We start from the raw sequence: 23,245 nt of genomic DNA on the forward strand, positions 1-23,245 counted from the left end.
TGCTTCTTGTTCAGTGTGTGTTTGTGTCTCCTCACCCCAACAAAAAAAAGTTTATTGAGGTTTCCAGTGTCCCCAAACCACTGTGGCATTCTTTTAACTTGATGCCTTTGAAATCCGGTGTTATAACCAGTGCTTTTTCTGGGGTGGGAGGAAAACTCATCCTGATATTTGTTTGTTTGTTTAACGTGTGCCCAGTCTCAGTGCCGTTGCCACCCAAGCAGTGACTAAATGTAAGATGTGATTAATAAACTCAAGCAAACTGATATGCATTGGAAACGACCACAACTTCATTGACTACAGATATAGGTGGGTTTTGGTCTTGGGCATTGGGTGTTCCAGCCCCCCAGACCAAAAAAAGAAATTACTTTTTTTTTTTTAAAGGTAAGGGAACTCAGTTTCCCCGAGTTCCTACTCAACCCCCCCCCACCTAGTTATGACTGTTTCCTCTGTTTTACATTATAAAATTAAAAAAATACCAAAAAAAGAGGAAGCAGCAGAAAAAGAACACACTGGGAAAATCCCCCAAATTGGCACTGGTGTGCTGTGCTGTGGCGTTATGCTTGTGTACTTGGCTGGAGTCCTCCAGCTTTGCTTTGGAAAAAAGCACCCAATAGGTTTGCAGGTTCCCCTTTAAAACATTTCTCTCTCTCCCTCCTCGCTCCCCACCCCATTTTTATCCCAAACCCTCCTTTCTTCTGCCCTCATTGCAGGCTGTCCCCTAGTGCAGTTGTCCTTCTGCAAAACTTCTCTCCCTCCCTCTCTCCTCCTTCCTCTCCTTTTCTCCCCCATAGAAGTCTGCTGACTAAGATTTGACAAAACCGAGGAGCCTGCAATACCGTCAGCAGTATGCTGATGAACTGGGCTTGGGAAATAGAGGACAAGGAAGAAGGTTGAAAGGTGGGGGGGAACTCAAGGCACTCGGGGTGGGTGGGGCGGGAATCCTCTTTCTCTCTCTGCGCCCCCCCCCTTCTCCTGCATCATCTCCATCTCAACTTCGGCTGAGCTTCTGAGATTTCTCTCTTTTTGCCCTGGGACGTCCCTCTTCTCAAGGAGAAACAGTGAGTCCTCTTTTTTTTTTCCTGCAGGGTTGTCCTTTTTATTTTTAAAATCAAGTACCATCCCCGGGTCCGTCCGTCCCCCACCTGCCCCACATTTCACCTTGATGAAATGCAGTGCTGGCTCATTTGGGGTTTTGCTGCAGGATGCAGAAAGAGAGAGAGAATCATTTTACTGGCTGAGTTGGGTACCACTTTTTTGCAGGGATGCAGAGCTCTGTAGGAGGAAGACTAGCCACATCTTTGCAAAAAAGGGGTTTGTGTCGGATAGATGCAGGGGAGGAGAGAGATCACCCCCACAATGCAGAAGGTGACCACTTAAATCCTAGAAGTGGGGGGCACTTAATTTAGAAAACTGCTTGTTTGTTTGTTTAAAATAAGACTCTTCTCTCGCCAAATTTTAAGTGGGCTGAAGCATTTTAGGAGGGCTCTGTGGGATGCTCAGAGATGTTCATAGATAGGGCATCCTTTCTCCTGGCTGAGTTGGGTACCACTTTTTAAATGATTTTTGTTTGCTTTATTTCTGCAAGGTGTTCTATCGGATGTACTGTAGTGGAAAGGAAAGTGTATCCCTGGCTGAATGGGGGCGGGGGGGGGGGCTTAGTTCTGAAAATGGCCTTTTTAAAAGACTGTTTTTGCCACATCTCGAAGGGAACAAAGAGATCAGGGTTTGAAATCTTCCTTCCTGACCCAGCTTCTAAAGGGACAAATAATAATAATAATAATAATAATAATAATAATAATAATAATAATTTCTTGGCCACAACAGGAGGTCAGGAGAATTTTGAAAATCCCTTGTGCTTTGCGTCCTTGTGAGGAAAGTATGTTTCTTTATATGGGTTGGGCAGGACAGAATTAATTCTGTCTCTTGAGCAAAGTCTTGCCTGGCTGCCAGAGACTTCAGTATCATCTGCAACCTGGGTCTTTAACAAGCAAACTCCACCCCCTGAGGCCCCCTGCTGCTTACCTGCAGTCTAACTCCAAAGGATTCAGGAAGTTGTTTTATAGCCTTAGACAGATTTAGATATATATATCTGTCTCGCCTGGAGATGCCGGGGACTGTACCTTTTAAAAATGAAGTCAAGGTCTCAGTCCTCATTGTTCTGGCTTTAAACAGTGACGCTGGAAGGTGGCTTATACTTAATCAGGCCAGTCTCGCTTAGTATTGTTGTTGTTGTTGTTGTTGTTGTTGTTGTTGTTGTTGTTGTTGTTGTTGTTGTTGTTGTTGTTATTATTATTATTCTGCCCATGATGGATAGCTCAATCCAATCCAATCCAACTAACTTTATTATGCTAGCCGTTGGCCAGACAAATCTCAATCAAAAATAAATACAAGCAAAAGGGGTGTCGCGCCACAAAGAATGGTCTCTATTTAGATCTGTGCATCTCCCGTACAGTTCATGGCTATATTGTCTTCTTTCTGATCTTTTTGGCTGCCAAAGCAAATGGCAACATTAAGAGTCACTGAAGTGTTTACATCGCCAAGAAACCACAGGACCTTTTCTGCTGAGCAGAGGATAGCCCAGTTGGTAGAGCAAGAGACTCTTCATCTCAGGTTCGCGGGTTCAAGCCCCATGTTGGGCAAAAGATTCCTGCATTGCCAGGGGTCAGACTGGATGACCCTTGTGGTCCCTTCCAGTTCTATTATTCTATTAAATTTATTCCCACCCACCTGGGGGGATAGCTTAGTTGGCTAGAGCGTGGTGCTGATAACACCAATGTTCCAGGTTCAACCTGCACATGGGACAGCAACATATTCCTGCATGACCCTCAGGGTACTTCCAACTCTACAATTCTATGATTCTATGATCTATAGGTGTCTGTGAAGGTTGACTGAAAATGTCTAGCAAACCGGAGGATATTAGCAGACAGGGTTATAACTTGTTTTTATATGCAGCAACAGCAGCAAGAATATTATTGGCACAAAAATGGAAGCAAGAAGAATTGCCGACAGAAGACGAATGGCAAATGAAATTAATGGACTATGCAGAATTAGATAAATTAACAGGAAGGATTCTAAACCTGCGGGACCAGAGATTCTTAGAGGACTGGAGTAAATATTTGAACTATTTGAAAAGCAATTGTGACAAACAGATTACGCTAGTAGGACTGCAAGAAGTTCTGTAAGGAGGGCTTTGTGAAATATTCCAAGGAAGACTTTGAAAAGAATTATTAGTTAAGGACAAGTAAATGTAATACAGTGGTACCTCGGGTTACATACGCTTCAGGTTACATACGCTTCAGGTTACACACTCCGCTAACCCAGAAATAGTGCTTCAGGTTAAGAACTTTGCTTCAGGATGAGAACAGAAATCGTGCTCCAGTGGCGCGGCAGCAGCAGGAGGCCCCATTAGCTAAAGTGGTGCTTCAGGTTAAGAACAGTTTCAGGTTAAGTACGGACCTCCGGAATGAATTAAGTACCTAACCCGAGGTACCACTGTAGAGAAATTAAGAAATGCAGAACAAGTGATAAAGAATGGAAAACCTTCAGAAGTGGTTGACGGAAGTCTAAAATACTGTATAAGATAAGAAGTTATGTTAAATGATTGTTGGAACTGATATGTTAATACACACACACACATATAATAATAATAATAATAATAATAATAATAATAATAATAATATTTTTTTATTTATACCCCGCCCTCCCCAGCCAAGGCCGGGCTCAGAGCGGCTTACAAGCAATAATAAAAACAAGATGAATGGTTACAACTTAAAAACAAAAATAAAATACAACATTAAAATAATGGAACATTAAAATATTAAAATGTAGCCTCATCGCAGGAGGAGAAGGAAAAGAAAGGGGGGAAAAGAGAGAGAGAGGGAGGGAGGGAGGGAATCAAATTGGCTCCAAGCCAAAGGCCAGGCGGAACAACTCTGTCTTACAGGCCCTGCGGAAAGAGATCAGATTCTGCAGGTCCCTGGTCTCATGAGGCAGAGCGTTCCACCAGGCCGGAGCCAGAGTTGAAAAGGCCCTGGCTCTGGTCGAAGCCAATCTGACTTCCTTAGGGCCCGGGACCACTAGGGTGTTGTTATTTATGGACCTTGAGGCTCTCCGTGGGGCATACCGGGAGAGGCGGTCCCGGAGGTACGAGGGTCCTAGGCCATGAAGGGCTTTAAAGGTCAAAAGCAGCACCTTAAATCTGACCCCGTGAGGAGCCTCGCTGCAGCATTCTGCACCCGCTGGAGTTTCTGGGACAGCTTCAAGGGCAGCCCCGCATAGAGCGAATTACAGTAGTCAAGCCTGGAGATGACCGTCGCATGGATCACTGTGGCCAGGTCGGGGTGGGAAAGGGAAGGGACCAACTGCTTGATGCGGCGAAGGTGGAAAAATGTCGCCTTGGCTGTTGCTGTAACCTGCGCCTCCATGGAAAGGGAGGCGTCAAGGATTACACCCAAACTCTTAACGGAAGGCAATGGCACTAATTGGGCCCCCGCAAGAGAAGGGAGTTGGTCCCTCATCCCCATGCCATCCCGACCTAGCCATAGGACCTCTGTCTTCGAAAGATTTAGTTTCAATCGGCTCCCACAAAACCATCCAGCCACAGCTTCCAAGCATCTGGTCAGTGTGTTTGGGGCCGAGTCGGTGTGGCCATCCATCAGCAGATAGAGCTGAGTGTCATCAGCATATTGGTGACAGCCCAGCCCAAAGCTCCGGATAATCTGGGCAAGGGGGCGCATAAAGATGTTAAAAAGCATCGGGGAGAGAATTGCGCCCTGCGGCACTCCACACACCAAGGAGTGGCGCAACGACATTTCCCTCCCTAGTGCCACCCTCTGTCTCCGACCAGAGATAAAAGAGCACAACCAGTTACGGGCTATGCCCTGTATCCCCACGTCTGCAAGGCGGTGGTCCAGAAGATCATGATCGACCATGTCAAAGGCTGCTGACAAATCTAAAAGGATCAGCAGTCCTGACCCGCCTCGATCCAGTTGTCTATGGAGATCATCTGTTAGGGCAGCCAGAGCCGTCTCCGTCCCAAAACCAGGACGGAAACCGGACTGAAATGGATCTAATGCCAATGTTTCCTCCAGAAACCTACCAAGCTGTTCAGCAACCGCTCTCTCAATTACCTTACCCAGGTATGGAAGATTTGAAACTGGGCGGTAATTGGATAGGTCTATGGGATCTAATGAAGTTTTCTTTAAGTGGACACACTACTGCTTCCTTCAATTCCCCTGGGAATGTCCCCGTGTCAAGGGACAAATTGATAATTTCAACCAGGGGGGTCCGCACAACATCCGGACACTCCCTAATCAGCCAAGATGGGCACGGATCAAGGAGGCAGGTGGTGGGCCTACCAACTTGGAGGAATCTATCCACATCAGTAGGGAGTATCCGATCGAAATGGTCCAACACCGGACCTGAAGTCAGTCGAGGGGCCTCCAGTTCAGTCACTGTATCTAAATTGGCAGGGAGGTCACGGCGGAGCAACAGGACTTTCTCCGCAAAAAAGCTTGCGAATGCCTCACAGCTGTGGGTCGAATTTGTGCTTAAATTTGGTTGTCCTCCTAAGGACGTTATTGACCTAATTATTTTAAAAAGTTGTTAAATATACAGTTAAATATAAAAGTTAAATATACAGTGTCTAGCAAACCACTTTGGTAGTAGAGGGCATTCAGCAAACCCACATGACAGTGATGTGGGATTGAGGATTGGAGTGGTCATTTTGTGATATTATGGCCGTGGACAAAGCTGTATTGTCCCTTTTGAATAAATGTTACTGTATAATAATAATTTTAAGAAAACCTCCCTAGGGTCCCAGGGTGGGTTGCGGCAACGTTAAAAGCAATTTTAAAAACTTACAGCCATGAAAGGTGACATTTGATAAAAATAACAAGAGCATCTAGTGAAAAGGAACAAATGTCTGTAAAACTGCTTATATTATATTTAGATTTCCAATCTTTCTGTGTTATATATCTATGCTAATGGGCAGCGGCTCCCTGGGAGATGCTGTAGACTGGACTTTGGACATCCCGCATGCAAGGAGGGACTCTGCAAATGAGTAAGGTTGCAGGTCATGTGCCTCTGAATAAAGGGCTGACGGGGGGTGGGGCTTGCCTTACCTAGTGTCCAACCCTGGGAGCCATAGAGTTGGAAGGAACCTCAAGGGTCATCCAGTCCAACCCCCAGACTAGATAGACCCCTGGCAGACTCTTTTATTCTCCGGCTGTCTCTTGCCAGCCCAGGGGTGGATCTGCTATGAAACTTCAGGGCTCCTAATCCCAAAGCCCCCCCCCCCCCCAAAGCAACTTTAGTCCACATTGCTTAAGAGTTTTGGGACTATGATGCGTGTATATAATGTTTCCCTAATTTTCATCCCTAACTTGAAAACTATAAAGCATAGGAACTTTGTTTGAACACCAGTGACTTTGAGATCATCCAGTCCAGCAATATTACCGTATTTTTCGCTCTATAAGACGCACCAGACTACAAGACGCACCTAGTTTTTGGAGGAGGAAATTTTCACAAAATTGCGCTGATCTGTCTTGGAGCAACCCCACTGAAGAAGACCACTTTGCCAAGGGGTCCCCATGACAGTTCAGGCTTCAGGGCCCCCACAAATGGAGGTCCGCCAGTGTTCCAGCCTAAAGCTCAGCCGCCTTGTTTGCGGACTCCAGAGTTGGTTCTACAAGCCCAGGCTCCTTGCCCATCATCTGCCTCTTCCTTCTTCTCCAGATGCTCCCTGCGAGGGCTGTGACCGGCACCTGCCTCCACCTTGCCGTCTTGATCCTCTGCTTCCGGCTCGCGGCTCCTCAGAAAGGACGGAAGAAAGTCGTGCATGTCTCAGGTGCGTGGCACATACGTGATTCGCTGAGCTGCCCGGCAGATTCATGCAATAGGCGCCAAAACACTTTGGCCTTGTACAGTTAACCCCGGTTCAGCAGTTGGCAAGGTGGTGCCTGGGGGCACAGGGGTGCCCTTGAGGTCTTTCTCTGGTGCCCACGAAGGCTCCACACAAACTTCCTTGTTTGTAAAGCAGTGAAGGAGGTTACCCTATGCTAGACATAGAGTTGAAGGGGATAGTGATCTCTCTGGGCTTTTCAGGGCTCAGTCCAGTTCGGCCAGCTTGGCCTGGGGGAGAGGGGTGTGGTCTATGAGAGGGGGCGTGGCCTGGAGAGAGGGGGCGTGGCTCCATAAATTGACATATTTGCCCATCCCTAACCTGGATCAACTAACCTTAGATAGCTCAGTTGGGTAGATTGTGGTGCTGATAATGCCAAGGTTGCAGGTTCGATCCCCTTTTGGGACAGCTGCATATTCCTGCATTGCAGGGGGTTGGACTAGATGATCCTCAGGGTCCCTTCCAACTTGACGATCCTATGATTTTAACCCAGACTTTTAATTTCGCCTGCCAATCATGGGGCTTGTGGAGTACAGTCGTACCTTGGTTCTCAAACGCCTTGGTACTCGTATGTTTTGGCTCCCGTATGCCAAAAACCTGGAAGCATGAACGTCCAATGCGGCTTCCACTTGAGGGCAGGAAGCTCCTGCAGCCAATCGGAAGCAGTGCCTTGGTTTTCAAACGTTTTCGGAACTTGAACGAACTTCCGGAACAGATTAGGTTCGAGAAACAAGGTATTCCCATTCTGTTCATCTGCAGTTCCCCTTGGGGGTTCCTTCCATCTCTACAATTCTATGATTCTATGACTTGCTGTTTTTAAAACATCTGTTGTCACTACCATGTATTATTTCATTGCACGATGTGTTTGACTAACCTGCAGAAAACTGGGGCAGAAATTCTAAAAACAAGCAGTTGATTTGTAAATGGTTAAGTGCATTATAATTTTTATTTATTCAGTACTGCTTTTTCTTAAGAAGGGGGGGGGGAGAGATCCCAAATCTATTTAAAATCCCCACATATTAACCCAGTTTCAGTATGACACAGCTCACAGCCCCAATTTGCATCCACCTGTCCTGGGTTCGAAACCTGGGATGCTTAAAACAAAACCCCAACAAAACCCTTCTCTTTTCTGCTGCAGAGGACGACAGTGGTGCCGTCGTGGTGCAGACAGCACCGGGCAAAGTGGTCACCCACCGGGGTGGCACCATCATCCTGCCCTGCCGCTTCCACTACGATGTCTCGGCCCACGACCCTGACGAGATCCGCCTGAAGTGGACCAAACTGGTGGAGCCCATGTCCTTTGAGGACGTCTTTGTGGCGATGGGCGTGGAGCGCAGGGCTTTCGGGAGCTACAGGGGCCGCACGGCGCTGCAGGAGGACGGCTCTGGGGACGCCTCCCTCATCATCCGGAATGTGACCCTCCAAGACTACGGGCGCTACGAATGCGAGGTGACCAATGAGCTGGAGGACGATGCTGGGATGGTGAACCTGGACTTGGAAGGTGAGGGGAGACGGGCGGGTTGGGGTGGGGCCCACCGGCCAGGTCTCCACAACCCCCTGTAGGAGGAAACTAGTGGGAGATAATAGAATCCTAGATTGTTGAGCTGGAAGGGACCCTGGGGGTCATCTAGTCCAACCCCCTGGAATTCAGGAATTTCAGCTAAAGCATCCCTGACAGATGACAGTCCAACCTCTGCTTAAAAACCTCCAAGGAAGGAGAGGCCACAACCTCCCAAGGGAAACCGTTCCACTGCCAAACAGCTCTTAACATCAGAAAGTTCCTCCTGATGTTGAGCCAGAATCTCCTTTCTTGGAACTTGAAGTCATTGCTTCGAGTCCAGAGCAGGAGAAAACAAGCTCGTTCCCTCTTTCGTGTGACAATCCTTCAGATATTGGAAGATGGCTCTCATATCTCCTCTTAGTCTTCTCTTCTCTAGCTTCTTCAACCAAGGCTTGGTTTCCAGACCCTTGATCATCTTGTTCGCCCTCCTCGGCCCACCTTCCATCTTGTCAACATCCTTCTTAAATTGTGGTGCCCAGAATTGGACACAGGACTCCAGGTGTGGTCTGACCAGGGCAGAATAGAGTGGTACTTTTACTTCCCTTGATCTGGACACTAGACTTCTGTCGAACAGCATTAGCTGTTTTTGCTGCTGCATCACCCTGTTGGCTCATGTTCAGCTCATGACCCCCAGATCCTTTCCACAGGTACTGCTAGTAAGCCATCTTATATTTGTGTGAAAGTGATGTGGGAATGCCTCTCCTAAGTTGGTATCATTCTGTCCTATATCAGCATGGCCAGGGAATGCCTCTTCTATGATGTAGCAGCCTGATCCAGCAAGACTCAGAACCACAAAACTGTAGATTCGGAGGGGACCATGAGGCTCATCTAGTCCAACCCCCTTGGCATTATCAACACCATCCTCTAACCAAATGAGCTATCTAGGCTGACTCTTCTTGCACTCTCACAGGAGATAAGAATGGATCCTCCTTGTCTGAGGCAGTCCACCTCCTTGGAGGGTGTGGCGGGGTGAGGGGAGCAGCTGTTGCCTTTACCCCTCCTCCTTATCGATTTCCTAGAGGCCTCCGGCTGACCACTGTCAGAGGCAGGGTACTGGGGAGGCTGGAACATCTCTGAAATTCTCATCTATCCACCTTTGCCTCCTTCAAGCCAGAAAGGGTGGAGGGAGCCCCTCCAAAAGGAGAATCTCTTTCCTGTTCAGGATCTTCATAGCCAAATAAGTTGGAAGTGTGTGAGAGCAAGAGAGAGAGAGAGAGAGAGAGAGAAAGAAAGCTGGAATACTACAATACCCTCAATGCTATAATTCACCCCACCTCGCGGCAGCAAAAGCAACCCAATTCTCTCTCTTGTTGGGATGTTTTACGAATCCGCCACCTGCTATCATTCTTCCTGGTTTTTATTAGCTTCTGACACCGAAACCTGCAGCGACAATGAAAGTCAATAAAAGCAGCAATAAAGCACCCCAGAGACTCTCAAGCAGGGGAGGCGGAGGGAAGAGGAGAAGGAAATTGAGGGGAGACAGGACCCTGCATGCTCTCCGTAAGGGTGGGAGCTGCAAACAGAGGCTACTAGCTGTCTTTCATCATGCATTCCTGTGGGGTTGGGGTGCCTTTTCAACCCGAGGGCTGCATTTTCTCCTTGAGGATCTTCTGGGGGCCACATCCCATAGCAGCGGGAAGAGCCAGAGGCGAAAGTGGTTGGAGCAACTGGTCTCAATTAGTTAATCACTGAATATCTTGCAAAAATGTGGTTTCCACAGACTTGGTAGAGTGTCAGGTGTAATGAGCAGAGCAGCTCATTCCCTTTCATCTTACTCCATGGAAATCAGTTGCCGATAATCCCCACCTCCCCACAGACATCTATGGCCCCTCCTCTCCTGGTCCCCAACCCCCAAGTAATTGGTGCTTGTGCCTGCATGAAACCAACCTCTCCTCTGCACTATCCTGGTCCTGGGAGACAAGCAGGGAGGGGGAGACACCTGTGACTCTTCACCATCTCTGCCTCCTGGCCTCCCTCCTCTCCTGCTTCAGCTTCTGCCTCCGAGTCTGGACTTCTTTGCCACAGACTCTCCCTGCTCACTAAGCCCTGTTGCCCCTTCAGCTTCCGACATCTCCCCCTCCCAGTCCTCTCCCTCTGATCACTCATTGTTGTCTCACCACCACTCCCCAGGTGGATCCTTCTGCCCTCGGTGGCTCCCCAGCTGGTTCCTCCCACCCTCCCTCTACATCCAAGCAGCCCCTGACACTCTTAACAAGGCAATCACTCTCAGTAAACAAGAAAAATAGAAGGTTTACTCTCATCAAAAAGCCTGACAGCGTTCAACAGATACAGTGATGAAAATCAGGAAAGGATCCTCAAAAGTTGCAGAAGTCCATAAAAAGGTAAAGGGACCCTTGACCATTAGGTCCAGTCTTGGCTGACTCTGGGGTTGCGGCGCTCATCTCACTTTATTGGCCGAGGGAGCCAGCGTACAGCTTCCGGGTCATGTGGCCAGCATGACTAAGCCGCTTCTGGTGAACCAGAGCTGCGCACGGAAGTGCCGTTTACCTTCCTGCCGGAGCGGTACCTATTTATCTACTTGCACTTTGACGTGCTTTCGTACTGCTAGGTTGGCAGGAGCAGGGACCGAGCAACGGGAGCTCACCCCGTCATTGAGGGAATTCGAACCGCTGACCTTCTGATCAGCAAGTCCTAGGCTCAGCGGTTTATCCCACAGTTCCACCCGCGTTGCAGAAGTCCATAGTCCTGCTCAAAATGGAGAAGCGTCTGTTTGCGACTCTCTAGCAATCATGTGTTTGCAATTCGGCTGCAGATTCTCCCGCAAGGAAGAGGCATTCCAGCTGGTCAACATCCTTTTTCAATTGTGGTGTCCAGAACTGGACAGAGGACTCCAGGTGTGGTCTGGCCAAGGCCGAATAGAGTACTGCTATTTACTTCCCTTGATCTGGACACTAGACTTCTGTTGATGCAGCCTCGAATAGCATTAGCTTTTTTTGCTGCTGCATCACCCTGTGGACTCATGTGCAGCTTGTGGTCCACCAAGACCCCTCGGTCCTTTTCACATGCACTTTTAGTAAGCCAATACTATTCCCTCCTGAGAGTGGGGAATGGCTCTCCATTGATCAGGGAGGAGGAACCAGCATGCTTCAGCAGTGTTAACGGAGAAATCTGAGGGCTCCCTTGGACAAAAAACAAGGACACCAGCTAGGAATACCAGAGCAAAACAGCAGCCAGTAGGCTTGATCTTGATTGAAACTGTCGTGACAGGACTCCCAACCTGCCACAAGGTGGAACAAGATGGAAGCCCCGAACAAAAGAGCCCCCTAACTTTTATTAGCTGCTCACCCCCATGTTACACCCCCCAAACTACATCACGGTTACATCATGAAAGGGGAGGTCTGGTGGCAGTAATCTGAGCACCCTGGACCCTGCCCCATGGTTCTCCTTGCCCTCCACTAAACACTCATTGAGTGTAACAAACGACATATTTACATTTCCCAGCCAAGTCAATCACACCCTTTGTCTTCATCTGGGTTTGTTATTTCTGGAATGGCTACCCAGGTATCAGGATGCCGGGAATTATCACTCAGGCAGAGGGGCTGCTGAGTAGCTGAGCTCACATGTCTATAAGAATTTCTGAAGTTTTCCTAGTGTGCCAGTACATAGAGACATTTATCAGTGAATTCTTACATTTGGTATTGTGCAGCGGAGGCCCTTTGAATAGATAGGAAGAAACTGTGATGAAGTGTTTTGTGGGGACAAATCACAAAAGTGATGGTGCTGGTTTTGGTAGTGGGCTGCATGTGCCTGATATCTGCTGGAGGGGCAAACCCCCCCCCCCAAGCTATACATAAATTCCTGCAACAAGCAGCCAGGGTGATGATGGGAGCCGGAGTCTAAGAATGCCCAGAAGGCCCTGATCTGCTCTCGAGGTCTGTTTTTCCTGCTTCTCTTTAGGGGTGATCTTCCCTTACCACCCCCGCCTGGGGCGCTACAGCCTGAACTTCCACGACGCCCAGCAGGCCTGCCTGGAGCAGGACGGGATCCTGGCTTCCTATGACCAGCTCCACGAAGCCTGGCTGGAGGGCATGGACTGGTGCAACGCCGGCTGGCTGCAGGACGGCTCGGTGCAGTACCCCATCTCCAAGCCGCGGGACGAGTGCGGACGGAAGGAGACCCCCGTCGGGGTGCGCAACTACGGCTACCGCCACAAGGACGACGAGCGCTACGACGCCTTCTGCTTCACTTCGAATCTGAACGGTGTGTATAAATTTTCAGTGGCTGCCCAAAGTTCTAGAACCGCAGAATCACAGAATGGTAGAGTCGGAGGGTCCCCCAAAGGTCATCTAGCCCAACCCCCTGCAATGCGGGACCTGCTTAGGTGCCCAAAGCAACCTCTGCTTAAAACTCCCCCCCGTGATCATTTGTCCCACTGTCAAAGGACTCTTCCTGCCCAGTGTCAGGACAGAGGGGGGACGGACACATTTCCCCAGTCTGCTTTCTTCGAGCCATGCATCATTTTATAAACTTCTAGGCTTCCTCGCTCCTCCTCGCATCCCTCCGAAAAAATCTCAGAGCAACATTTAACGGATTGCTGGCCTTTTCCACGTCCCACAGGACCAGGCAAGGAGGCAGTAATTCAGCTCAGCGTGATAGATGAGCCTTGTGGGGGTTTGTCCAAAGGCGTAAATTACTCTTTGCTGGGAGGGTCTGGGGGGGGGAGTTGGCAGGAGGGGGGCTTCATTTGTGTAATCAGGGGCAGGATAAATAGCCCTGGATCAACTCGGAAATGGACTGCCTTTTGCTGCCTCATCCATCTTCCTGAAGGCAGGTGTTTAATTCTCCTCTCATTGGATTTGGCAGAGTAAAAATGGAGGGGTTTTTTTGTGGGGAAGATTGGAAGAGTCAAGATCAGGGGTCTGCAAACTTTTTCAGCAGAGGGCCGGTCCACTGTCCTTCAGACCTTGTGGGGGGCTGGACTCTATTTTTTTTTGGAGGGTGAACAAATTCCTATGCCCCACAAATAACCCAGATGCATTTTAAATAAAAGCACACATTCTACTCATGTAAAAACACGCTGATTCCCAGACCGTCTGTGGGCTGGATTGAGAAGGCACTTGGGCCGGATCCGGCCCCCAGGCCATACTTTGCCTACCCATGGTCAAGATATATCCCACACATGTGTTTGGCTTTTGTATTTTTAAGGGGGGAAAGGGGATCTAGGAAGCAAACCCTGATAGCTTAGCTGGTGGAGCATGAGGCTCTTAAGCTCAGGTCGTGGGTTTGAGCCCCACAAGGGGCAAAAGCTTCCCGCCTTGCAGGGGGTTGGGCCAGATGACCCTCAGGGTCCCTTCCAACTCTATGACTGGTGGGCACTAAGGTTTTTCTCCCACTCACTGTTGGCATCCATCCGTCTGGAGACACAATGGAGTGCGCCTCTGGGGGTGAAGTCAAACCGCTGCTTTGCATGGAGCTCTTTCTGCTCTGCCAGGAAAGTGAGAATACCTGCTCCAGGTATTCTGAGCTCCAGACTACATTTTAAGCTAGGCTTAAGTATGTCTTTGTCACTGAATTACCATTTTAAGCCTGCCTAACGCAAGTTTCTCTCTGACAAGTATTCCAAGTGAGTAAATTGTTTTAAGGGGGACAAAAAGGGGAAATACCAGGAGAACCCAGTCTGCTTTAAAGTTAAAAGAAAGGAGATTCCGGCTAAATATATGGGAAAAAACTTTCTGATCATAAGAGCTGTTTGACTGTGAAATGTGTTAACGGAGAAATCTGAGGTCTCCCTTGGACAAAACAAAAAAACAAGGACACCAGCCAGGAATACCAGAGCAAAGCAGAAAACTGTCAAGACAGGACTCCCATCTGCCACCAGGTGGAACAAGATGGAAGCCCCAAACAAAAGAGAACCCAAACTTTTATTAGCTGCTAATCCCCATGTTACACCTCTTTAACAAATGTTCTCCCTCAGGAGGTTGTGGGCTCTCCTTTCCTTGGAGGTTTTTAAGCAGAGGTTGGATGGCCATCTGTCATGGATGCTTTAGCTGAGATTCCTGCATTGGACTAGAGGAATAATAATAATAATAATAATAATAATAATAATAATTATTATTATTATTATTATTATTATTATTATTCCTCTAGTCCAATTATTTATTATTTATGCCCCACCCTCCCTGGATAGAGCCAGGCTCAGGGCAGCTAACACCAGTAAAAAACAAAACAAAAAAAACAATTTGAAATACAGGTTAAAATATAATTTAAATTGCAGTCGCATTTTAATAGCAGCCCATAGATCAAAACCATAAGGGGAGGGAAACATAAGGGTCAGACTGAGTCCAAACCAAAGGCCAGACGGAACAGCTCTGTCTTGCAGGCCCTGCAGAAAGATGCCAAGTCCTGCAGGGCCCTGGTCACTTGTGCCAAAGCGTTCCACCAAGTCGGGGCCAGTACTGAAAAGGCCCTGGCCCTAGTTGAGACCAATCTAACTTGCGACTTGGGACTTCCAAAGTGTTGTCATTTGTGGACCTTAAGGTCCTCTGCAGGGCATACCAGGAGAGGCAGTCCCGTAGGTACATGGGTCCTAGGCCGCATAGGGCTTTAAAGGGCTTGGGGTCCCTTGCAACTCTGTGATTCTATGATCCTGAATTGCTTATCTAAAAGGCTAATTTTAAGTAATCTAAATAGATTTAGATTACTAGATCTACTAAACTAGATCTAAGTAGATTTGGATTAAGTAATCTTAAATACAGTGGTACCTTGGGTTACAGACGCTTCAGGTTACAGACTCCGCTAACCCAGAAATAGTACCTTGGGTTAAGAACTTTGCTTCAGGGTGAGAACAGAAATTGCGTGGCGGCTGTGGCAGCGGGAGGCCCCATTAGCTAAAGTGGTGCTTCAGGTTAAGAACAGTTACAGGTTCAGAACGGACCTCCAGAACGAATTAAGTTCTTAACCCAAGGTACCACTGTAATTCTAAGATGCAAAGGAATGGCACTCTGTGAACTCAGAGACGCAAGGAAGGATAATATCCAATCAATATATCCTCTGCTGGCATCTATTTGCATCCCAACACCACTCAACTTGGGAATCACTGCTCTAACCACTGCACCACATTGCCTCTCCCCCTCTTCTCCCTCCCAGGCAAAGTCTACTTCCTCAAGACCTACCGCAAGCTGAGCTTCCCGGAAGCCGTCCAGGCGTGCAAGAAGAACGGGGGCGCCGTGGCCAAAGTCGGCCAGCTCTATGCTGCCTGGAAGATCCAGCTCTTGGACAAATGTGAGGCTGGCTGGGTGGGCGACGGCAGCATCCGCTACCCCATCGTCAACCCCAGAACCCGCTGCGGGGGCCGCGAGCCTGGCGTCCGCAACCTGGGCTTCCCCAACAAGAAATACAAGCTCTTTGGCGTCTATTGCTACAGAAGCGCCACCAGTGGAGGGTCCAAGGCGGCCGCTAAGGAGGGAGCAGGCAAGTGGAAACCTTTGCAGGTGTAAACAAGGTCGGCTTTGAACGGACACGAATCCTTGCATCTCCCTCCATCTTCCAGCCTCAAGGGACTGGGAGGGTTTTTCCTTGACCTTCCTCTGGAGAAGGAAACAAGTCTGCTGTGAAAGATGCATTTGCTGGTCAAAGAGTCCCGAAAAACCAGAAGAGAAGGACCGTTCCAGATTCAGTTGATTCTTTGCGGACTTCCAGAAAGCCTGGGAGTCCAAGTTGCACCCAGCTTCTCACAAACCATGACTTATGATGCCCGCCCCCTGCTCTGCTTGAGTCTCTTTTCCAAGAAGCCCTGGCTGTTTGCAATTTGCTATTATACTAACGCTTCAGATATAGCTTTTACAAGGTGTGTGTGGGGGGGTCTCCCCTGCCTTTTGCAAAGGGAGGAGGCACACAGGGATTTGTCGCCACTGAGGATTCAGCAGCCACCTGTCGCGAGGGATCTGCTCCCCCCCCTTATAAACTGCAAAATGAAGACAAATATTTCTTCTTTTATGCATGGTATTTGGGAGCGCCACAGTTAATTGGAAAGCATTGCGTTGCATTCAAGGGCATTGCAGTCGCGCTGAGCTTTTCTCTCTTCATCCTGCAACCTGAAAGGGGGGAAGCCACACACCCCATTACCATTTCTGCTCTCCGTGCTCCTCCAGAGGTCATTTTGCCAAGACAACCAAATCCCACAAGTTTCTGTTGACGTCTAGAAAACTGGAAGCGCATGTTCATCAATGTGTGGCTTGTTGGGAGAGACTGTAGACTCCTTGGAGCACAGCTCCTGTCATTTTGTTTTTTAAATCTATCTATCTGTTATAGGGGGTTGGAATAGATGACTCTATGGGGTCCCTTGTAACTCTACAGTTCTACAATTTATTGTCCTTTTTGCTTACGTTTACTGTGCGTAAGGCCTTGTATACATGGACGACACTGTATACCTGTTAATAAAATTGTGCAGGGTGATGTCAATTCTGTGTTCTCGGCTCTCACCTGTGACTCCTAGAAGCTGCCAGTGTGTGACAACGGCCACAATTCCAGGAAACAACTTTGACTGGCCATCTGAACCAGGTGAGGGGAGCTGATGGGTCTCAAACCCTCAGTGAGTCAGGGGCTTCCCCTGCATGTGAAGATTGGCTCTGCCAGATGGAGCAGATGAGACCAAGAGGGGGTCCAGCGGTCAAGAAGGTGGTTTCTCCGTGTGCTATGGAGGGAAGTGAGGGGCAGGTGAGGAACCTTGTCTCCCATCTGGGAGAAGAAAAACTCTGGCCCTAAACTTCTGCTGTCCAGAACCAGAGGCGGAAGCTGAAGCAGGGAAGGAGTCATTGTGGCTAGAAGCCATTGATAAGCTTTGCTCTCCATGAATTTGCCCAGCCCTCTTTTAATGGCAAGCTGATCGCCACCCTGGTCAACTCCACAAACTCAGACCTGATTACAAAAACTTCATTTAAAGGGGAGAAAGAGACTGCCTTGAATTGCATGCTGCAAATGTGCCATGGCGGTGCATAACCCAGAGTAGTGCGCCACCCGTGTGCAAGGTTTCCGCAAGCTTCAATCCCGGAGCAAAAGGAAGAAAGACAGACAGTGGTCTTAGGAACTGTTAAAAAAATTTATTAAAATGTCCAGCAGTACAGAGACCACCATGGGATTCCTCCCCACACCTCTCCCCCCTTTTTTTGCACACAGGGGGCGGGGGAGAGAATGCCACAGGCGGAGGGGGCATAGAAGGGGAAACACACAGAGGAATACCGGACACTGCAGTTAACAAGGAAACAGCAGAGATCAGGGATGCATCTGCCACACGCCCAACACTCTCTTGTGCGTGCGCACACTCAAACAAACATATTTCACCACCTACCCCCTTTCTAAATTTTTGCATGGAAGGCTGTTTTCTGTTGCAGACATGGGCACTCACTTCACATGTGGTGGAAGAGAGCTGTTTGGGTCTCCTCCTGCCATCCCTGGGAATCAGTCTTGCTGTAGTCGCAGACCCTCCAGCTGCTCCTATTTTCCAGGGATGGTCCTGGATTTACAGAAGCTGTCCTGGTTTCTGATTTGATCCTGGAATGTCCCGCTTTACCTTAGGACGTCTTTATTTTCATTGGAGTAATGTTGGAGGGTCTGGAGTTATGCGACTCCCAAGCCAAGAAAATAAGTAACTATGCAACCTTTAGAAGACATCTGAAGGCAGCCCTGTAAAGGGAAGTTTGTTCATGTTTCATTTGTACTATTTTTTTATATCTGTTGGAAGCCACCCAGAGTGGCTGGAGCAACCCAGTCAGATGGGCAGGGTGGAAAAAATAAAATTATTATATAGAATAGGACGTCCCTCGTTCCATTGGAGAAATGTTGGAGGGTATGGAGGTGGAGCACAGCAGCACCTTGGAGTGTGTGGGTCGGTTTCAGGCCCCCCCAAGTGGGTGGGCTGGGTGACACAGCACAGTTGCATCATGCTCTCTCTCACCTGCCCACCCTCCATGTCATCTCTGCAGGCTGCATTGAACGAGGGCCGCATGGAATGAGACAGAGGGCCATGAGCTACGATGTCAAAGAGGAGAGACGCCTCCAGGGTGTTCAGTGCAGATGGACCCCAAGCAGGGTTAATAGTTGCACAAAGCACTTTCCATGTGGTTACCCGCCTGCCCACCCCCACCCCCGAAACACACACACACACACTCCTCACAATTGTGACATTTATGGAAATCATTTTCCAGTGGGGAAAAGAGGGTCACACCCAAAGGTTGAAACAGGAAAGAGTCGGTAAACAAACAAACAAGCAAACAACAAAACCTGGGGGGGGGGGGTTTGGGTAAATCTGGGCTCCATCCTGACCAGCCCCTCTTCCTGTACAGGCTATCAAAATGAACTTTGATAGCGCACTTTGGTAGGCATGTTTGCAGCACCTCTGCAACCCTGACGACGGCCCTGTAAGGCAGGCTGATGGTTCTGACCCCCCTGCTGCTGCGGAGGGGCAAGTAGCGAAGGAGGGAAGGGATAGTTCCCTGCAGGTGATTAGCTGGGGTAATAAAGAGCCTCTCCTCCTCCTCAGAAGCCACTTGGAGAGGGAGGAGAGGCTTTCAGAAAGAGAAAGTGAGCTTGAGAGAAGCAGCTGTCAGGAAAAGAGAGAGAAGTGTATGTAAAAAAGACCTGTGGAGGAGAGAAGAAGAGGGAAAAGTGGGAAAGAGAGAGAGAGAAATCTGCAGGTGCTGACAGACTGCCTTCAACAGAATAAAGGTTTGCACAGCGGAGCTGCTTCAGGTAGCCTGAACTCAAGAAAACCTGTTTTCTGCAACCCCTGCAGATCCTTAAAAAAGGTGCAAATCATCTTCTGGCATTGTAAACTTGCACACGACAGCCAGCCAGCCAGCCACCCCTGTGACGAGAAGGCTGACAGAAGAGATTTATCCACAGGGGAGGGAAGACGTGGGGGGGCATCAACGATCCCATCTTTTTCTCGCTCACACACACGCGGAAACCCATTGCATCCATGGGGGGGGGGGAGAGGAAGGTCAAGGGGGGGGATGGGGCGGGAAGCGGAATTGGGAGCTTGTGCTTTCTTTCCCAGGCCCGCCATTAAAAGTAGTTCCCGTCTTCCTCCGTCCAGTCCAGCTTTGGGTGCTGCTTGGAGTGTTTCCTGCGGTCCTTGCGGGATTTGTGCTGGTGGTGCTTGTGGTGGCGGCGATGGTGGCGGCGGATTCGGTGGGACCGTCTGGCTGGAAGGCGAAGGGGGCGGGAAAAGAGATTCAGTTGCAAAGCTTTGCTAGGTTGATCTCCTAATGCAAATTCTTCCTTCCCTCCCCTGGCCAACCCTGATCCATCTACGTTTCTCTCCTTCCTGCAGAGTAAAGGAAGATGCCAACATGTTTCCTCTCCCGCTCCTGACTGAAACACAGGCCAGACACCTCCCTCTCACCCTTCAGTCCTGATGGGGCTTTATGGAGGAAGAAAAGTAATGAACAGAGTCTCTTCTGAGCAGGTCAAGTCAAGCTTGGGCAAAGCTTTATTAACTACAAACCCTGAAATTTGGGGTCCCCTCCAAACCGGTGCCAAAGTTTTGAGCTTGTTTTGCGCCATTTTGCGCCACAAACCCTGAGGTTCATACCAACCGCGGTTCCTGCCTTGCAGCGGGTTGGACTGGAAGACCCTCAGGGTCCCTTCCAAGTCTACAATTCTATGAGCCGTCTCCCTGGGGACTCACGTTTTGTGCACACGATTCTGGGCCTGTCCCACGTCCCGTTGACGTGGCATTTGATGGTGGGCACGTGCCTCTGCAGGAAGCCTTCCTGGCACTGGTAGCGGACCGTGGCGTGCACACTGTACTTCTCTCGCTTCTTGCCGATGGGGAAGGCGTTCTCCACCGTGGGGGGAGGACCACACAGCACTGGAGGGGAGAGTGCACAAGGGCGAAGGAGGAGGCCGTGAGAAATGCCCTTTCCTTTCACTTTTAATTTGTATGCTGCCTTTCCACATTACTAGGCACAAGGCGTCTTACAAACCGAAGAAACAACAAAATCGAAAGAGGAAATGTTCCTGTGGTTGGTTTGGTAGGAAAATAAGAAGAGTCCTGCAGGATGAGGCCAAAGGTCTGTCTGTCCAATCACAGGCCTCCAGGAACCCATAAGCAGGCATAAAAGACACCAGACCTCTTTTGAGAGGAAGTGTGGTGCAGTGGTTAAAGTGCTGAGCCAGGAACAGGGAGGGATGAGTGTTCGAATCCCTGCTCAGTCTTGAAGCTCATGCTAGGTGACCCTGGAGGCTAGTTGCTGCCTCTCAGCCTAACCTAACTAAATAATAATAATAATAATAATAATAATAATAATAATAATAATATGCTGCCCATCCGACTGAGTGGCCTCAGCCACTATGGGCAGTTTCCAGCAAAATACAAAAACAAAGTAAACATTAAAACCTTCAGATGTCAAGGAGATAAAGATGACCTTAACATCTGATGGGAGGACATTCCACAGGGAGGGAGCCACCACTGAGAAGGCCAGGATGAATGACGGGGGTGGAGATGCTCCTTTGGGGACACAGTGTGTTGGGGGGACAGCCCTCTGGCCTGTGGATTAGACCTTGGCGCTGGATATTTTGCCAGGCACAGATGCACTAATAATGATTTACTGTAACTGTTGAGAGTTAATTTCTGTCCAATTGTTATTTGCTGATATTTTGACAGTTAATTTTATTGTGCTACTATATTCTAACAGATTATTGAACACGTATTACTTTTTTGGATATATTACTGATATATATTTATTGTGGGTATATACGACTTATTTTAAAGTCATAGATAAGTAGATAGCAAATTTATCCTACCAATACCACAAACCTATCTGTGGAGAGCCTATAATGACTATTAACGCTCTAAGATACATACAAATGAAAGGAAATTGCCAGCTCTCAGCCACCAACACCCCACAGAATCGGAAGCCTGTGATTTCTTGGGTGAACAGCTTGTGGTTAATGCAATTTCTCAGATAAGGAATGGGGTGGGCTTGGGCTTCAACCGTCCTAACGGCTTCATTTCCGAACACATTAATAAAGAGGAAATTGAGGTTGTCTGGGGAGAGGGCTTGAAGAGGGAAGTGTTTCACTGCTGATGGCTTCCGTGGGTCGGGAAGCAGGCAAAATAAGATCCCAGAGGGCTTGATTATGTGAAACTCGGCTTTAATTCACTCTCTGCATTTCAAAAAAAATCAACAGCAGCAAATAGTCCCAAGATAGAAAAGGTGATGGGTTGCTCAGCTGGTTAGAGCACTGTGCTGATAATGTGAAGGTTGCAGGTTCAATCCCCATGCAGGACAGCTGCCTATTCCTGCATTGCAGGAGGTTGGACTAGATGACCCTCAGGGTCCCTTCCAACTCCACAATTCAGTGATTCTATGCTCATTCATGTCCTCATTCCTGACCATTGAGCAACGCTGCCTGCTGGGGTGGAGGTTGGAGTGGGATGGAACCAGAGACATAACAGGCAGGACAAAGAGTCAATAACAGACAGGGGCCAGGCAGAAGCAATCCTAGAGAGGCAGTGTTGCATAGTGGTTAGAGTGCCGGACTAGGAGTTGGAAGAGATCAGAGTTCAAATCCCGACCCCATTTCGGCCATGACGCTCACATGTGCCATTCCCTGCCTCTCAGCCTAACCAGTGTTTCCTAAACTTGGGTCTCTGGCTGTTTTTGGACTACAACACCCAACATCCTAGTGGGTCAGGGATGATGGGAATTGTAGTCCAAAAACATCCGGAGACCCAAGTTTGGGGAACACTGGCCTAACCTACCTCACAGGGTTGCTGTGAGCGTTAAAGGAGTAGGGGGAGAACGTGATGCATGCTGCCCTGAGCTGCTTAGAGAAAAAACTGGAAACTCCGCCTTCCTCCCCTTACCTAATAAGAGACTGGGGCGGGGCCTATCCACACGCCAATGGCCAATCAGGGAAAGGGGAGCGAGTTTACCTGTATCCTTTTTGCAGACGTAGGGCAGGTTGTAATTGCAAGGGACGTCATTCCATTTCCCGGTCTCGTGGGACACCAGCACCACGCAGTCCTCACCGCCCGCGAAAAAGTTGTCCGGCTGGTTCTGGCGCCAATTCTCGTATTGCTAGCCAACAGCAGAGGGCGACAAGGAGTCAGAAGCAGATAGAACAGGGGTTGGGCTAGAGGACCCTTTAGGTCCCTTCCAACTCTGCGATTCTCTAATTCTAGAATACAAAGAGGCACTCAGGGTGGGTGTCATCGTCACCACCAGGTAGGAGCCAATCTCTCCATTTCATTTTTGCTCAGCTTGTCTCTCTTTTTGTAAAATCTGAAGTGCCAGTTGCAAATTTAACAAGGAAAGGAAAAAAGAGAAAGAGATAAAACAAAATGAAAGAGAATTTTTTGTGTTGTTTTTAAATAATAATAATGTAATGTAACTTTGGAACTCCCTGCCAATTGACACCAGGCAGCCGACCTGGCTGTACCCTTTTCAGCAGCTGCTAAAAACATGTTTGCTTAGCAAAGCAGAAATGCTGACATGTGTTTAAATCCTTTTTTAAAAAAAAAAGCTTATGGTTGATTTTATTTTTTTCAAAGGTTTTAAATAGTTGCCTTTAACCAGTCCGTCCAGCTCAGTATTGCTCAGGGACAGCTGGTTCGGCTCCCCTGCCCTGTCCACCCACCCGCTGGGCTCACCAGTCCGGTGTTGTCTGTCCACTGGAAATCCTGCTCCACAATGCGGTCGTTCAGGCCAATCCATGTGTTCTCCTGTCCAAAGCCTGCGTGGAAAACAAAGAGTGAGTGGACACGGGCACAGAGGAGAAGGAGATCACGGCTGCTACCTGTGACGGCTACTTTCCAC

The 23,245-nt window shown here is 48.7% G+C and overlaps 2 protein-coding genes across 2 annotated transcripts in view; one reads left to right on the forward strand and one right to left on the reverse strand.

The window, feature by feature from the left end:
- Positions 1-635: 635 nt before the first annotated feature.
- On the forward strand, positions 636-16,746 carry HAPLN4 (hyaluronan and proteoglycan link protein 4). The gene is made up of 5 exons (XM_083720637.1): positions 636-1,058; positions 6,736-6,847; positions 8,040-8,402; positions 12,381-12,683; positions 15,570-16,746. The coding sequence occupies exons 2-5, from the start codon at positions 6,736-6,738 to the stop codon at positions 15,917-15,919; spliced, it is 1,128 nt and encodes a 375-aa protein (XP_083576763.1). The 5' UTR covers positions 636-1,058; the 3' UTR covers positions 15,920-16,746.
- A 760-nt stretch (positions 16,747-17,506) lies between these two features.
- NCAN (neurocan) overlaps positions 17,507-23,245 on the reverse strand; it is a 60,803-nt gene continuing 55,064 nt past the window's right edge. Inside the window, exons 12-15 of the mRNA XM_083720198.1 lie at positions 23,080-23,162; positions 22,363-22,507; positions 20,110-20,292; positions 17,507-19,624 (exon numbers count right to left, since the gene is read on the reverse strand). Coding sequence (XP_083576324.1) covers positions 19,485-19,624; positions 20,110-20,292; positions 22,363-22,507; positions 23,080-23,162 — 551 coding nt within the window. The 3' untranslated portion in view covers positions 17,507-19,484. The remainder of the gene's footprint in view (positions 19,625-20,109; positions 20,293-22,362; positions 22,508-23,079; positions 23,163-23,245) is intronic.

This window comes from Podarcis gaigeae, assembly GCF_964106915.1.
Source record: "Podarcis gaigeae genome assembly, chromosome: 18".
Lineage (NCBI taxonomy): Eukaryota > Metazoa > Chordata > Lepidosauria > Squamata > Lacertidae > Podarcis > Podarcis gaigeae.

Excerpts from the sequence above, each read along its gene's own strand:
- HAPLN4 (XM_083720637.1), top strand. The coding sequence starts at position 6,736 with ATGCTCCCTGCGAGGGCTGTGACCGGCACCTGCCTCCACCTTGCCGTC. Across the intron at positions 8,403-12,380 it reads GGTGAACCTGGACTTGGAAG|GGGTGATCTTCCCTTACCAC; the intron begins GTGAGGGGAGAC and ends GCTTCTCTTTAG. Across the intron at positions 12,684-15,569 it reads CTTCACTTCGAATCTGAACG|GCAAAGTCTACTTCCTCAAG; the intron begins GTGTGTATAAAT and ends TCTCCCTCCCAG.